The sequence below is a fragment of the Neoarius graeffei genome, chromosome 2, assembly GCF_027579695.1.
Source record: "Neoarius graeffei isolate fNeoGra1 chromosome 2, fNeoGra1.pri, whole genome shotgun sequence".
Lineage (NCBI taxonomy): Eukaryota > Metazoa > Chordata > Actinopteri > Siluriformes > Ariidae > Neoarius > Neoarius graeffei.
The window spans coordinates 68,484,317-68,502,790 of NC_083570.1; the positions used below are offsets into that span (position 1 = coordinate 68,484,317).

General features: G+C 40.6%; 1 protein-coding gene across 2 annotated transcripts in view; it reads right to left on the reverse strand.

Moving 5' to 3' along the window:
- Nucleotides 1–1,375: 1,375 nt before the first annotated feature.
- The window catches only part of grm8b (glutamate receptor, metabotropic 8b), a 312,271-nt gene continuing 295,172 nt past the window's right edge, over nt 1,376–18,474 (reverse strand). For both annotated transcript variants that reach the window (XM_060914785.1, XM_060914786.1), the window contains 2 exons: nt 3,519–3,765; nt 1,376–1,938 (listed from right to left, as the gene is read on the reverse strand). In XM_060914785.1, coding sequence (XP_060770768.1) covers nt 1,889–1,938; nt 3,519–3,765 — 297 coding nt within the window. In that variant the 3' untranslated portion in view covers nt 1,376–1,888. The remainder of the gene's footprint in view (nt 1,939–3,518; nt 3,766–18,474) is intronic.

Sequence of the window (18,474 nt, forward strand, 5' to 3'; positions counted from 1 at the left end):
TTAAATATAGCATTGTTACTGTGAAAGGCTAATTCATTAACTAGACCTTACTACTGGAAACCAGCTAGACATGAAACATTGGCTGACATTGGTAAGATACCCAATTCCACAATAAGCTAATGTTACACATTCAGAATACATGAAACTCTTTCTTTATTGATTGGACAGTGGTACACACAAAGCGCTGTCCACTTGATAGTCCAGAAGGAACTGGCTATAGTATTAGTCTAAGCTGCACTTCTATATAGCTTGGAGGTTTGTGTATTGAGGGTGAAAAATTAGATCTGGTTCTATAGTGGAAAGGAACAAAATCAGAAGTTAAAAACAAGGGTGAGATCAGTGTTTGTCGTACATGTACATATTAGATTTTAATATGCCTATAGACATGCGTTTGCATTTTGGAATAAGCAGATATGGCTTTAAATTACAGCTAAGTCCACATATAAATTCTATGGTCATGTCTATACTTACCATTTAAACTGAAGTGTTTAAGTGAACACATTTGCTGAACAAGAAAGAAAAAAAAAAGCTGTTCCAAAACGCTGCTTTCACTTTCCCAAAGTGTCTCCTTTCATTATTTTACCTTAGTCCAAAAATCAACTATTTACAGCCTTCTCAATTTACAGCCTCTACTTTCTTTAACCAAGGTGTTTTTTTTTTTTTTAATCATTTGGACGCAGAGCATTTTGGTATTATGAGCTGCATACATAAAACAGCAATAAAACGTACTGTATACTCCTGGCATAGCAAAACTGAAAAACTGAGCATATGCTATATTTGGAATACAGTACTGCAGCTCATAAATAATATCTTGCCAGCTATGCTTTTTGCCAGTGTCTAGGCTCACCTGCTCAGAAAGATAGTTCCATAAAGTAAAAAAACAAAAAAAACAAAACAGCCCAATTCATGTTATCTGGGCTTCAATTACTTATTTCTGTCCTGAGCTTCATAAAGTTATGAGTATGTAGAATTTCTAATCATTTCAGTGTAGAAATAGTGATTTGTTTGTATAATAGTCAAATTTCAAGTGGACTTGATGTATTTTTGCTCTCTAAACTGGGTAAGTGGGGGAAGCCATGGCCTAATGGTTAGTGAAACAGCTTTGGGACCAAAAGGTTGCTGGTTTCATTCCCTGGACCAAGCAGGAATGTGCCCTTGAGTTCAAGTGCCCTTAAGCAAGGCACCTAACCTCCAATTGCTTCCCAGGCTGCCATGGGTATGTTGTATGTCGCTCTGGATAAGAGTGTCTACTAAATGCTTGTAATGTAATGTAATATTTGACTTTCACTAATTGTGTAGCTGGATGGTTGTAAACCACCAGAAACTGTGGTCCAAGATGCACAATATATGACTGCTCATCCAAGATCTCTCGACATTTCAAAAACATTCCTTTATTATAAATAAATTATTTGTATAAAAATCAGGCATGCTTCAACCATGGCATATACACACTTAACAAACCAGCGCTAATTGACCAGAGTAGCTGATACAAGAGACAAAGGCATTTTCCAATGCAGATCTTACACCGTGGGACAAGAATGAAAAAATCTGCACAACCACAAAATACTTACAATTAGAATAACAACTAACATGGTTGACTCCAACACTTCCTTAATTTTCTTTGATTTTTTTTAAAATATATGTGTGTGTGTGTATATTTTTCACTCTGCTTCAATGAAGTCCCATTTCCATGTGTTGTTATGCCAGCAGTGAATGCTGTCCCAGTCACTGTTGTACAGCCAATGTGTGTAACTGTTAGGAAAAACAGGCAAGATTTGTCTCAGCACAACAAACACTCTCTTTATCATGAACAACATTAAAGTCTCATGCTTTAGTTCCAGGCAGTGCCAAATAATCCTTCCCAGAATCCTCTACTCAGGATGCGTCTTCATATGGCATGATTGGTATAGCTGACATATGTTGTTTTAGTGGGTAAAGCTGCAAAAGAGAAGAGGAGAACAGGTTTTTGTCCTGTACAGAAAATCATTGAGGCTTTATGATGATGCTTTGTAAGGCGTGAGAGAAATAATGGCTGCTATTTTTAACACAGACTTGTGGCATCACTTTCTGAAAGTGTGACTTTGAACCTCCAATATCACACTTCTCTATACCAAATTAGATTAACACCAGGCTCAGTATGCTTCATACTTATTTGAGCTGTATGAAGACAAAGGAATTCCTACTCTTTATTCCTCATATTGTTCCTTTGAGAATTACTTTGTGGTGATAAGATTAAATCAGTCAATTTCTCAGTCAAGTGAAAGAAATTAAGAAATGCTGAAAAGAAATGGGTTATAAATATAAGCTCACTGTATGCCTTTTGATTTTTAGGTCACACAGTGTATAAAATTATAATAGCTTACAGTGACATATGGTTCACAGGCCATGACCTGTGAGCATAATGAGAAATAGCCTGCTCATGAATACCCATAAATATTAATATTCTTAAATATTAAACATAAAGGCTTAGTATTGACACTCAGAAGACTGGCACTACATCATAATATGCTTATGACTCTGCTTGCTTTGAAGTGGGTTGATATGTGCTGGTGTCAGGTCTTGATGGGTAAAACCCAGCAAAAGATACACATATGTTTTTTTCCCCTTCCAAATGCCAAACTACACTCCACATGATGTACCATTTATGTTATCAGTTATGATTTGGCTCACTATAAGAGTTTCTTCTGGCACAGGAGGAAGAGCCTGAATATTTGCATTCACTCTCAGATGATGTGAGAAAGACACAATACGTCTGTTAATGCTTGTAACTTTAATCTCATATAAAGGAATATCTTCTTGTATTAATGAGAAGATCCACATCCTCTGTCCTGGTTTCTTGAAGCTGATATTGAAGAGTACATCCAATGAACTAAAAATGATTCCTTTTCAACTGTATTCGCTCTTCGTAGAGCCAAGGTTCACACTATAAAGATATCAGAAGCTGAATGAAATAGGCCATCATCAATTCAAATCTAAATTAAAAATGTTGTAAGAAAAATACCCTGAAATGTTATTTAAAAAAGTTGATTTTGTCCCAGGGGCGGCACGGTGGTGTAGTGGTTAGCGCTGTCGCCTCACAGCAAGAAGGTCCTGGGTTCGAGCCCCGGGGCCGGCGAGGGCCTTCCTGTGTGGAGTTTGCATGTTCTCCCCGTGTCCGCGTGGGTTTCCTCCGGGTGCTCCAGTTTCCCCCACAGTCCAAAGACATGCAGGTTAGGTTAACTGGTGACTCTAAATTGACCGTAGGTGTGAGTGTGAATGGTTGTCTGTGTCTATGTGTCAGCCCTGTGATGACCTGGCGACTTGTCCAGGGTGTACCCCGCCTTTCGCCCGTAGTCAGCTGGGATAGGCTCCAGCTTGCCTGCGACCCTGTAGAAGGATAAAGCGGCTAGAGATAATGAGATGAGATGAGATGAGATTTTGTCCCATAATGGGAAATATGTGATATAAACTGATTATACACTGAAACATACAAAACATCTGTCACTAGAGGGTGAGAAAGTAATATAAACGATACTCACTGCTGTTGTCCACACTCTCACAGAGCTCAGTTTTCACCTCTCCGTTTGGCCTTTCACTGGCCAGTTGACTGAGCTTGCTTGACATGGTCGCAGCTGTGACAATAGCCTTGAAGCTGCGCTTGCGTTTGGGCACATTTTGCTCAGGGTGAAAGATAATTATATAGACTTTGGGCATGTAGAGCATTCCCAGTGACACAGATGCACTCAGGCTCAGAGACATGGTCAGAGTGGTCGTTTGAATGTACATCTACGGTAGAGAGAAAGAAGAAAATTAGCATATCAGCATCTTTAAAACCATTATTCAACCAAGGTCTGGCTACTCTCTGAACTAAAACATTTTGATGTGTAGATGTCTGCTTTGCTCCTTTTATCTATCCTTTTTTAATCAGAATTACTTAGGATCACTCCCAGTTTCATATCAGCTGGTTTTACAAATACTGAAACATACTGTATACTATACCCTTATTTATGTCCTAAGCTTTTTTTTTTTATTAATACTATAATCAATAGCAGTGTGGTTTTGCCACATGCACTGTAGATTAATACAGATGTCTACAGCTACAATAATAAGCAAAATTAAACCTTAATGCATTGACTGTGGATTGTGCTTTGGCATTTAGGTCCAGAAGAATCGAGGATGCCAGAGAATAAATAGATTATCTAATAAAGTAAGAATGTCATAGAACCCTGACGGTTAAAAACCAGCTCTACTGTAGAAGCAGGTGTGATTACACACACACACACACACACACACACACACACACACACACACACACACACAAAGAAGAACAGCTACTTGTAGCTGTTAATTTTGACACATTTCAGCACTCTTAGATAAACTGATTTCTTAGCAGCTCTTTAGATTGTTAATTGTTCAGGCTTTCTAAAGAGGGCTCGACATGGAACCTTTGTTGAAACAAAGGTAGATGACTACAGAGGACCTTTAATGGTCCCCAAAATGGAGGGACAAAGAACTGTTGCACATGTCTCTAATGTGCAAACACAGAATTAACCAGGAGTCAGGATCTTATAATAATAATAATAATAATAATAATAATAAAGAACTGACTTCACCTCAATAGAATTTTTCTGTTTGAGTTGTTTCAATAAATTCTGACACCATGCAGAGAATTAAAATGATACATACAATAGATGTGGTTATTAATATTGTTATTGTTTCATGTTTTTCAAAGAGAAATATACATTTTTAAACATTAAAAAATTCCCCTCTATTATTATACTAGGATTGCTTCTACATTACATTTAGTGTTTTAAAAACACTTCCTGCCATGTTTATTATAATTTGCAGACACACTTAATTAAAGAGAGAGAGAGAGAGAGAGAGAGAGAGAGAGAAAACATAACAGAGACAAAAAAAACCTACAATTCTCTTACATTTCCTTTAATTTTAGTCCTACGATCTTATCACACATACTACTCCACTGTACTGTGAGGGCAGAGAATTACTTAGGAGCTCCAGCAGTGGTTTATGTTAAAATGGTTGGCTGATTCTTTTGCCACTTCAAGACAAGGATTACAGAAAATTAATCATATGAAGAGTAAACTGGCCTTATTAATAATACGCTTCAGTAAGTACACTGGCTGTACTGAAACTCTTCAGCACACTATCTCTATAATGCTTTGATTTTGTGCAGGCATGCGATAGATGTACTGTATTAAAAGAACATACTTATCAGCAATCACAGCCAGAAATGACAGAAATCATTATCAGTGAAAAATATTCACAGCAATAATCAGCTTGTAATATCAGAATTTCGATTTGTATTAAGTACCGGTATAATAATGTGCCATATGTTGAAAGAATTCCAAGAAATCAGATAGTGTTGGAGCTCATTTTCTTTACACCATCTGATATCACATCAATATAATGCAAAGACATTTTAATAGAACATCTGAGGCTCAACACAAACACAAATGCAATGAGGAATGAGCAAGCAAATACAGCATTAAAAAAAAAAAAGTAGGTCAACTTAATATGCAGATGATCAAACCTTATTGCACACCTAATTCACCCCCTACTGAGGCTGTTAAATGGCACTGTGTATGTAAATCTTATTTTGGTGTTGTTCCTGAAATGCAAATAGTGACACTTTGCCCTGCAGTACTGTATGTACTTACAACACAGAGACATGGAGTAAAGCTACACAGAGCCACACTTCAGTGTCTCATTGCATCACTTAATGCTCTGAAGAAGAAAAATAAAAGCAAGATCATGATAAAAGATTCAATATAGTATTTTGCTGTTTTAATCTCACTGCATCTCAGTATATTGGCATTTTTGTATAAATACACAAAAAGTTACGGATATAAAGGAAATTATTTTCTACCTTAAATAAGTTTATAAAATAGTTTATTACAGACTACATAGTATGAGATGCTTGTCAAGTTATTTGTTTCCTCTGAACCCTCTGATACAGAATTCTGGCTGTTATCTCATATTGATTTCTGACAAAAGGTTATGGGGATGGCCTGTTTTGCACAGCCAGTTCATTTGCTCATTATAATAGCTTCATAATGGAATTTTGGTGATTTAAATGAGATGTGAAATGTAATCAATAATCATAAAATTTAAAAATTGCTGAAAGACCTATATTAGTTTTAGAAAAAAGTGAGGTGGTGTTGGCTCAATTTACAGTACATACAAAAACAGATGACACATTCTGTTTTACCTAGCCTACTTCTATATGGCCTTAATGGCATTTCTAGTTTAAATAATGTTGGTAATGCTTTTCCATTAAGGCTGCTGTAACTAATGAAAAAAGGTTTTATGGAGCCAAGTGAAATATGCTTCAGGTTTAAGGTAAAGGCTTCGTCACACTTATTCGGAATTAGCAGGAATCAAGCAGAACCAGCCGGAATGAAAAATTTTTCAAAATCCGTGCCACATTCGGGCGGGAATTTCAAACTGACCAACATTCTTACAGCTTTGTAAGAATGCAGTTCGAATACTTAGAATGCACTTCAAACCCGCCTCGAATGATTCTTGCACATTCTGGGTGTACAGTATTAGCTTTTGAATGCAGTTCAAATGTAGTTGGAACACAGTAGGAATACCTAGAATGCTGTTAGAATGCAGTAAGAATATTAAGAATGCACTTCGAATGCCGTACGAGTGCGGTTTGATTGCTGCCCGAATACCACCCAAAGTCTGGTCAGAAGGTGCCTCAAATGCTGTACGAATTCACCTCAAATTCAGTCAGAACGCTTCTGGAATAGCCGCCGAATATGTTTCGAACATCTAAGAATTCAAAGAGAATGCAGCTCAGATACTTACAGTAGAATGTACTTCGAATATCCCAGAATATACGAAGAATTTTCATTCCAGCTCATTCGGGACATTCTGGCAGGATTTGAAGTGGCTTGCCATTTCGATTTTTCCCTCGAACGCAATCAGAACGTTTTGAATGCTGTTTGAATGCCGTAAGAATATTTAGAATGCAGTTAGAATACACTTCGAATGCTGTTCGAGGCACCTTCCGCCTCTAGTGTGACTATTTTTCCTCTTCGAATGCACCTCGAATGTTTTGAGCATGAGCAAAACATTCGGGCTGGCCACAAGAATGGGCCCGAATGTTTGGAATGCACTCAGAATGCAGTCAGAATTTTTAGAATGCACTTCGAATATCCCAGAATATACGAAGAATTTTCATTCTGACGGCATTCCGGCTCATTCCGCCTCTAGTGTGACTATGCCCTCATGAATGAATGGATTCTGTCACCTCACAATTCATGATTTTGCAAGGGAGTGCAGATGCTTACCACAAAAGCGATTATGCAGAGAACCCAGGAAAGGCATGTTTCACAAAAGGAGTATCCTAATTTACCATTATTTAAAGCACAAACATTACTTATAGGGTAGTCACACTAGAGGCGGAATGAGCCAGAATGCCATTGGAATGAAAATTCTTTGTATATTCTGGGATATTCAAAGTGCATTCTAAAAATTCTGAGTGCATTCCAAACATTCGGGCCCATTCTTGTGGCCGGCCCAAATGTTTTGCTCATGCTCAAAACATTCGAGGTGCATTCGAAGAGGAGAAATATCGAATGGCATTCGAAGCTGTAAGAATGTTGGTCAGTTTGAAATTCCCACCCGAATGTGCCATGAATTTTTAAAAAAATTTTCATTCCGGCTGGTTCTGCTTGATTCCTGCTAATTCTGAATAAGTGTGACGAGGCCTTTACATTACAAGCGCTTAGCAGACGCTCTTATCCAGAGTGATGTACAATGTACCCAGAGCAGCCTGGGGAGCAGTTGGGGGTTAGGTGCCTTGCTCAAGGGTACTTCAGCCATTCCTGCTGGTCCAGGGAATTGAACTGGTGACCTTTTGGTCCCAGAGCTGTTTCTCTAACCTTTAGGCCATGGCTTCACCATTCATTCATTCATTCATTCATCTTCAGTATCTACACAATATGGCCAAAAGGTACACCTAACCATCATATCCATAGGAGCCTTCCCCAGACTGTTGCCACAAAATTCAAAACACACTTGTACAGGATGTCTCTGTTTGTTGTAGAATTAAGATTTCCCTTCGCTGGAACTAAGGGGCCAAGCCCAAACCTATTCCACCATGACACAGAAATCTTCTTCTTTTGGCTGCTCCTGATTAGGGGTCGCCACAGCGGATCTTTCGTCTCCATTGCTCCCTGTCTTCCGCATCCTTCTCTACCACACCTGCCACTTTCATGTCCTCTCTCACCACATCCATGTATCTCCTCTTTGGCCTTCCTCGTTTTCTTTTGCCTGGCAGCTCCATCCTCAACATTCTCCTTCCAACATGCTCTGCATCTCTTCTCAGGATGTGCCCATACCATCTCAGTCTCATCTCTCTTAGCTTAATTCCCAAGCTCTCTACCGGTACATGTGCTGTCCCTCTGATGTACTCGTTCCTTATCCTGTCCAACCTTGTCACTCCCATCGCAAACCTCAACATCCTCAACTCCGCCACCTCCAACTTTGCCTCCTGTCTCTTTGTTAAGGGTATGGTCTCCAATCCATACATCACAGCTGGTCTCACTACTCTCTTATACATCTTACCTTTCACTTTTGCTGGGACTTTCCGATCACAAATGACTCCCGAAATCCTTCTCCAACTGCTCCACCCTGCCTGCACTCTCTTTCTCACCTTACTATCGCAGCCCCCATTTTCCTGCACAGTTGACCCCAGGTACTTGAATTCACCAACTTTCTTTACGTCTGCTCCTTGCATCTTCACTACACTCTCATCCCCATTCTCATTGATGCACATGTATTCTGTTTTGCTCCTGCTCACCTTCATTCCTCTTCATTCCAATGCATACCTCCACCTCTCCAAACCCAACTCAACCTCCTTTCTACTTTCACCACATATCACAATATCACTCGCAAACATCATGTTCCATGGTGACTCTTGCCTCACTTCATCCGTCAAGCTATCCATCACTATGGCAAACAAAAAAGGACTCAAAGCAGATCCTTGATGGAGTCCCACCTTCACCTTGAACCATTCAGTCGTTCCAACTGCACACCTCACTGCTGTTTCACTGATCTCATACATGTCTTGCACCACTCTAATATACTTCTTATTCACTCCACTCTCTCATACAATACCATAACTCATCTCTCGGCACTATTGTATGCCTTCTCCAGGTCTACAAACACACAATGTAGCTTTCTCTGGCCTTCTCTGTACTTCTCCATTAACATTCTTGGAGCAAAAATTGCATCCAATGTGATCTTCCTTGGCATAAACCCGTACTGCTGTTCACAGATTGCTACCTCTCTTCTCAATCTTGCCTCCAATACCCTTTCCCATAGCTTCATGGTGTGACTCATCAATTGTATTCCTCTGTAATTACTGCAGCTCTGTACATCACCCTTATTCTTGTATATTGGGACTAGCACACTCTTTCTCCATTCATTTGGCATTTTCTCATTCTCTAGGATCTTATTAAACAATCTCGTTAGGAACTCCACAGCCATCTCACCCAAACATCTCCAAGCCTCAATTGGGATACCATCTGGTCCGACTGCTTTCCCAGTCTTCATTCTTTTCATGGCTGCCCTCACCTCATCCTTACTAACCAACTCCGCTTCCTGATTTGCTGTCTCCAATGACTCTGACCTTTTCTCTCTTGGATTCTCCTCATTTAATAAATCCTCAAAGTACTCTTTCCACCTTCTTAATACACTCTCTTTGTTTGTCAGCACATTTCCATTTCCATCTTTCATCACTCTTACCTGCTGTACATCCCTCGCTTCCCTGTTTCTCTGCCTAGCTAGTCTGTACAGGTCTTTCTCTCCTTCTTTGATCTCCAGTCTTTCGTACAACTCCTGGTATGCATCTGCTTTCACCTTCACTACAACTCTTTTTGCCTTCTGTCTTGTCTCTCTGTATAACCACCTGCTTTCCTCGTCTCTCTGCTCGTCCCAATTCTTCTTTGCTAGCCTTTTCTCTTTTATAATTTCCTGCACTTCTTTGTTCCACCACCATGTCTCCTTGTCTTCTTTCCTCCTTCCCGATGACCACCCTAGCACCTTCCTTGCTGCCTCTCTTACTAGTACAGCAGTAGTATTCCAATCTTCTGGCAGACTTCTATGACCAGTCAATGCTCATCTCATTTCTTCCCTAAACTCCTTCTGATGTTCAACCTCTTTTAGTTTCCACCATGACACAGAAATCAATGTCCATAAATACATGGTTTGTCAAGGTTGATGTGGAGTAACTTGAGTGGTCTACACAGGTCCCTGACCACAAGCCCACTGAACACATTTGGGATGAACAGGAATGTCCAGTGCGAGTCAGGCCTCCTTGTCTAACATCAATACCCAACTTAAATATTGGTCTTGTGGCTAAATGGACACAGATCTCCACAACGACACTCCAAAATCTAGTGACAAGCCTTCCCAGAACAGCAAAGGAGGCTGACTGCATATTAAAGCCCATGGTTTTGGAAGTGGATGCTTAACCAGCATATATGACTTTGCCTATATTGACTCTCTTCAAAACTTCAAATCCTGCCTTAAAACAGATCTCTTCAAAAGTGTCTTCTCTGTCTGACTCAAACCCTAAGGGCTACATTCAAATTAAGTGGGTTTTTTTTAATTGATGTTGGATGTTATATTATTATAACTATACTAATTATTACAACCATATTATTTATTAGCTCATCCGGCTGACAGGTGATGAGCTTATGCCATCATGTGCTGTCTGTCGGCCGGCTGTCATCCACATTTCACGAAAATCGCTTCTTCTCTCTCAATTTTTCACTGATTTTTATTCTTTTTGGCAGGAAGGTAGGTCTGCCTGGGGTGCGCTTCTACCCAAATTTGCATAATTGCAATTAATAATGAAGATATGGAATAATTAAGCCCTAATGAGCAGTCTCCACACAAATTGCTTCTTCTCCCTCAACTCTTCACCGATTTTGATTCTTTCTGGTATGAAGGTAGGGGTACCTAGGGTGCATATAACTTCTACCCAGATTTACTTAATTACAATTATTAATGAAGTTATGGACTAATTAAGCCTTAATGAGCAGTTCAACAAAAATCGCTTCTTCTCTGTTAATTCTTCACAGTTTTGGATTCTTTCTGGCAAATAGGTAGCTATTCCAAGGGTGTATATAGCTTCTATATATAGCTTGTATATAGTGTATATAGCTTGCAACATTTATTGTGCAAGGTGGCCCACTTTAGATTGTTAATTCTGGACTAGACAGGGCCGGAGTGAGCAACGCCGTCATTGATGGTCTTGTTATAATTTCCTATTTTATATCTTTGCCTTGCTTGATTGCTGATGTCTTGATATATTGTTAATTGTTGGCTAGTGTGTTTGAGTTTTATTGTATGTTTTATAAGGTGTCCTTCAATTCCTTGAAATGTGCTAATAAATAATATGCATTATCATCTTCTTCTTCATATGATGATCAGGTGTCCACGTACTTTTGGCAATATAGCGCACATTACTATGGTCAGAGTGATTCCAGACCCTATCTTTGGAATAGTCCCTGAATGGGTTGCCAGATAATCACAGGGCACCCTTCACACATTCACAGCAAAGAGCAATTTAGTGCGGCCCATTCTCTTACTGTCATGGTTTTGGGAGGTGGGAGGAAAACAGAAACTGTGAGGAAATCCACACAGACATGGTGAGAACATGTAAAACTCCATGGTAACCTAAGCTCAGGATCAGATCGAGGACCCTGGACCTGCTGCATCACCACACTGTCCATAAACAAGTGTGTAAACTAATTATATATGTATAATCTTGCATGTGTAAGCCCATAAAATGATGCAATTAAAGGTTATAGAATCATCTTTCAAAAATCATCCTTCTATGACTATGATCTTTAAGAAAATACAAACAGAACTAATAGAGATTAATATACAACCCAGCTAACATGATGAAATGAAGGTGCATTTTAAACAGAAAAGTTAGAGCTAAGAATTATTAGCCTGAGTCAGTATTACCCTGCCAAGCTACACTAAAACTAATAATCTCTTGCACACAACATTCATATCCAATTACACATTATATTACATGCATTTAGCAGATGCTCTTATCCAGAGTGACATACAACATACCCAGAGCAGCCTGGGGAGCAGTTGGGAGTTAGGCGCCTTGCTCAAGGACACTTCAGCCATTCCTGCTGGTCCAGGGAATCGAACCGACAACCTTTTTGGTCCCAAAGTTGACCATTAGGCCATGGCTTCCCAAGGAACACTCACATAGGGAGCACAAAGTGTACCTTTGTGTAAGAGCTGTCTTAAAATGTCCATTCCTTCCAGATTTGGCCTGTCTAAACTAGCAGTATCCAGTATAACAGAAATCACAGTAAGCTCCAGAGGCTGTGTTCATATTCAAAGACTAATATCCGTTTGTGTGAACTGTAAAACATTAGGCACTGTTTTTGTGTGCCCCATTCACTGTTATCAGTAACAAGATAACTCTCCTGCAGAAGACAGCACATGCATCGAACAACTGGAATTGTCTAAGGGAGAAAATAAACAATCAGCATGGATATTACTCAAGCAGAGGTTGTGTAATGATGCTACTGGGTTATTCACAGACACAAAACAACTGCACTAATGAGAAGTAGGATGAAATATTGTGTGAGAAAAAAAGTTTATATCCTTCCACTCATCAGCTGTAAAGATTCATCAGCTATAAAGTACTGAGATAACATCTGACCAGGGAACACTTTTTAATCCATCCCAAATTTGTCAGTTTATTTGTTTATAGCACAGAGGTTAGTTAATATGACAGTTTGAAATTGAATTCATAGATTCAGTAGAAGTATCAACAACAAAAAAAAGTTGATCTGGGAAAATGATCAGTGCCAATTTGGTGCAAAGATGAGCACTGTTTCCACTCCAAAGTTAGTGTTTTTTTTTACTCTTATAGCATAACAAGTTGCCAATGATTTCAATTTTTAATTTATTAAACAATGATGTCATAAGTTTGTGTTATCACTCATATTATTGCAGCCACAACCAGTCATTCTCTTATCACCCTCTCTTCTTTCTCTCATTTGAAGTTAATAAAACAAAAATGCAGTTTGTCATGTTATCAAGAACGTTCTCTCTCCTAAATGCTCTCCAGTGGCAGAAAACTTTAACCAGCCATTACAAAGCATTGACTTGTTGGATGCCTTTCATGAATGTCATCATCTTTCTTACATAACAGCATTAATTAATTTTCTATGCCGCTTTGTGGAACGTGGATAAGCTGGAGCCAATCCCAGCTGGCATTGGACGAGAGTCAGGGTACACTCTGACTGGATGCTGGTCTATTTCAGGACTAACACAGAGACAGACAGTCATTCACACACACATTCACACCTATGGGCAATTTAGTGTAGCCAGTTGACCTAATCCACATGTCTTTAGAGCACCCAAAGGAAACCCACACAGGCACAAAGAAGGCATGCAAACTACACAGAAAGGCCCCAGCTGAATGGCAGGTTTGAATCTGGAACCTGTCTGCTGTAAGGTGACAGTGCTAACCACTACACCACCATGCCTCCCCTATGGACCCTTTTCACGTGACGTCACGACAAACGCGGCCGCCATTTTGGACGTGTACTACCAGTAGTTTACCACAGCCAACACTGAGGAACGGCAGCAAAGAAAGTGTTTATTTTCAGCAAGACTTCCATCATGCCACTATATTGTTGTGCACCTGGATGTAGTAACCATCAACAAACAAGGCAAGGGTTATCATTTTATCGGATCCCGGTAGATGCTGACCGACGGAGAAGATGGATAGCGGCATACCAACGCTTGTGTAGTGACCACTTTGTTGGAGGTAAGACGAATAAAATTAGCCAGAAAAGGCATTACATTGCTGTTAACATTCTGTGGCGGCGAGTGTGTAACCAAATAGGCTAAAATAACCCATTGTAACCTCTTTGTTCTTCTGTAGTAGCTATTAGTTAGCGTTGTGTTCCTTTGCTGTTGGTAGACTGTAGGACAGATCAGAGGCAGTGTCCTACAAACAGCGCTTAATTTGAGGGGGAGCAAGCCGGAGCGCGCTCCGGAACCTCGGGCGTTGGCTCTGGCAGCTATTTACACTGGATCCGGTGATCCGACACCTCTTTTGACTATGTAACAAAAAAAAAAAAAAATAATAATAATAATAATAATTAAATTAAAAAATGCAAGTTTATTTAGTGTTAATGTCTGATTTTGATATGTCTTGTTGGTGATTTCTCTCATGAAACGACATCCACAAAATATCTGCAGATGAACTTAATTTGCAGTGTTATTACAAAACATGCCCAGAAGCGCAGCGCAGCGCAGCGCAGCGCCCCCCTCCCCTCTCCTCTCCTCTCCTCTTCTCTTTTTTTCCGCACCGGAGCCACTCATCCTCTGCGCTCCGGGACCTCCCACTTTACAAATTAAGCACTGCCTACAAATAAGTGTTCAAAATAAGAGGAACATGTATTTGTCTCTTAAATCCAGACCGTTCCCTGTAATCTGTAACAACGGTTGGAGAAAGTAATGGCAACTAGTGAGTGCACAAACCGTAGAAGGTAAACTGTGCACAGCGCCAGGGCAGTGTGATGGTATGTCTACTTTTAGATTGGGTTAGCTTATCAATGAACACACTCGTCACTCGACGAGTTTCACGTCTTTACGACGGATACTTAAATGTGTGTTAGGTATTATTGTTGCAGTCTAAGCAGTCATTGTAGCAGCTAGATGAGCAAGAACCGAAAGGGTCTGTGCCATAAACTGTTATTTCTGTACGGCGTTGCTAATGTGTCGTTACTGTTGTTATTTCTCCCTCTGCTCGCCCTGTAAATGCCCTACGTCGCTGGATAGCGAAGGTATTTTCTGCATCTCGCTCCTTTTTCTTGTATGTTCTCCGTTTGTCGCCTTCCTCGCATTCAAACCAATTCGAGCCGAAGTCCGCTACATGTCCAAAATGGTGGTCGCGTTTACGAAGGTCACGTGACTGAAAAGGGTCTATAGAGATCTTGCAGTCACGTGACCGAAAAGTACACAGCCGCCATCTTGTCGGTAAAAAACACAGCTGAATACTGCTGCACTCGTGTACAGAAGCTTTGCACCATCACATGACCCCATAGCAACAGTAACTACGCTTGAGCATGCTTGTAGTGCTTCATTCAGATGAGTTAGTTGTTACTGATTGGTATGGGAAGGTTTTGCTGCCTTTTTGGATGTTTTGTTTTTTTTGTTTTTTGTTTGGATGTTTTGCATCTTTGTTTTGTTGAAAACACATCTCATCTCATCTCATTATCTCTAGCCGCTTCATCCTTCTACAGGGTTGCAGGCAAGCTGGAGCCTATCCCAGCTGACTATGGGTGAAAGGCGGGGTACACCCTGGACAAATCGCCAGGTCATCACAGGGCTGACACATAGACACAGACAACCATTCACACTCACATTCACACCTACGGTCAATTTAGAGTCACCAGTTAACCTAACCTGCATGTCTTTGGACTGTGGGGGAAACCGGAGCACCCGGAGGAAACCCACGCGGACACGGGGAGAACATGCAAACTCCGCACAGAAAGGCCCTCGCCGGCCACGGGGCTCAAACCCAGGACCTTCTTGCTGTGAGGCGACAGCGCTAACCACTACACCACCGTGCCGCCCGTTGAAAACACATCAGATTTTTTAATTTGCCAAAAGTAATTCATCATCTGGGAAAAATGCTAGAGAGATTTCTAAACGTAGAAGGGGAAAATGGGGGAAAAAATTCAGCGGGACTCAGCGTCGAACGGAGAGGTCAAAAACTCAATGATAAGAATTAAAAAAAAAAAATCACAACTGCAGCAAGGTGTTCATTCTTATACAGTGACGTGAACATGAGCAACACAGTGGTTTAGCACAGCCTAACCTTCACCAAGACTTAAAAAAAAAGTGCATTTACATTCGGGGATCCTTCAGAGTGCGTTGTGCCCAGTAATGACCCAGTCATTATGGGAAACACCTGATGGTGATTTGACTGCAATCATCACATGCATATAAGGACACTGTTTTCACAGAGACTTTGTGAAGTATTCTGTCAGGTATGCAGCAATAGACAGCTGTAAGTGCAGGAACCGAAAGCAGAGTCATAAACATGGCTACAAGCAAACGTGACAGTCAGTGCGTTTACATGCACATCCAAATCGAGCTACTGTTGGTAATCGAGCTAAGGGTCCCAGCAGGGGTGCCAGAGAAATCCAATCCTACATGCACACAAGGAAATCGAGCTATTGTGTGAGGTACATTGTGCACCCAAGCCACAGGTGGCGCTACACGCTCCATCGTGTTGGTACACTTCCGGTTGTCGTCATGAAGAAGAGGAGTGATTTCCACTTTACATTCACACCACATGTCATTGCCACCTGTTGGCTACAAACTGTCCTGCGCAGACCACTGTTTTGTAAGACAACTGATTTTGCACAATTGTATATTTTTCTAAAGTCCATTTTTTGCTTACAATTTAACTTATGTCTTAATAAACACACAAAAAGTTCAATTGTTTTTATTTTCTTTCTCCTTGTTCCTCCTGACCTCTTCTGCTGCTCGCTACTACTACTGTTGTCATGCCGACCGAGGCTGTTGTGTTTCCCGCTTGTGGTCTCGTCACTCGTCACTTCCGGAAGGGAAGTAAGTAGCTCGACTACGTAGCTCGATAGGGTTACAAGCACTAAGTAGCTCGGCTACAATCGCATAATCTAGGTCGCGTAGCTCGATTACGAGAAATCCAGTTCGTTTCGATTTCAGCCGAGCTAAGGTGTATCCATGGCATTTAGAACTTCGATTTCAGTCGAGCTACGGCAGAAATTCGATCTTCTCTATGTGCATGTAAACGCACTGAGTGATAATGATAATACTTCACAAAGCCCCTGTGTTCTTACATGTTCGTGCTGATTGCTCTCAAATCAGCATCAGGTGTTTCCCCTAATGACTGGGTCTCAAGCACATGCACAACATGCTCCAAAGGATCCTCGAATGTATGCACTTTAAGGCCCTGTCCACACGGCAACGGATTCAGGTGACTCCGATACAATTGCTTATCATTTAGGCCTGGCGTCCACACGGCACCGGCGTTTTGGGTGCCCAAAACGCAATCTTTTTGAGAACGGGTTCCAGAGTGGAAAGATCTGGCAACGTTGCCGTTGCGAAGTCGTCTGGATGAGTAGAACGGATTTGTTTACGATGATGTCACAACCACATGACTGAGTGCTTCACGCCGGGTAGAAGTGTAACGAACTCGATGCGAGTTGTCAACAAATCCTATAACTTGGTTCATGAAACGCGCTTACAAAATATTTTCACTGTGAATATTTATTGTGTAATGGTGCAAAGTGAGAGAGAGAGAGAGAGAGAGAGAGAGATTAGCCCTTAGGGCAGAGTCAATCCCGCCAGCAAAAATAGGGAAAAAAAGGAGCGATCTCACCTCTTCAGATGTTGATTTAAGTCCTACAATACATTCCTCAAAAAGGGCGTAGAAGAGCAAATTAATCCATCAACGTGTAGCATTCAATTTATTCCGGACCATTAAAGACGCCGCCTTCCGTGTAAAATCATACGTCATCCTCGCTGCCATATTGGATAGGTCAAAGCGGAGAATAAAGATTCATGTGCTGTGTTTAACTGTACCAACAGGTTTACCGTCCAAACGGGATCACATGGGATTACCTTTCACAGGTGAGAAACAACAAATTAATCCATCAACGTGTAGCATTCAATTTATTCCGGACCATTAAAGACGCCGCCTTCCGCGTAGAATCATACGTCATCCTCGCCGCCATATTGGGTAGGTCAAAGCGGAGAATAAAGATTAGCTGCGTTTAACTGTACCAACAGGTTTGCCGTCCAAACGAGATCACATGGGATTACCTTTCACAGGTGAGACTGGAAAAATACTTTTCATTGTATTTGGTCATTATAATGTAATTTTATGAACAGATTTTCCTGACTTTTTGGCTAATATGAAGTCTCGCGCATAATAGTTTATGCGCATGCGTCCTTACTTCTTCTATTGTTCTGGTGTCTCCAAAGGGACCGTCTTACAGCGCCCCTAGAGGTGTGGCATGTGTATTGCATCGTTTTCAGCAAGCGTTGCGTTGCCATATGGACCTGATATTTTACTGATCGTTGCCCATTTGGACGTGATATTTTTTTAAATAACATCTCGTTGCCGTTGTCGTGTGGATGTAGCCTAAGTCTCGGTGATTGTTAGGCTGTGCCAAGCTGCTGTGTTGCTCATGATCACTTGACTGTATAAGAACGAACACCTTGCTGCAGTTGTGAAATTGTTTTTTTTTTATTCTTACCTTCGTGAAAATGAAATGATCATACCATTGCGTTTTTGACCTCTCTGTTCAACATCAAGTCCCAGTGAATTTTTCCACCCATTTTTCCCTTCTATGTTTAGAAATCTCTCTAGGTTTTCCCTGATGATGAATTACTTTTGATAAATAAAAAAAA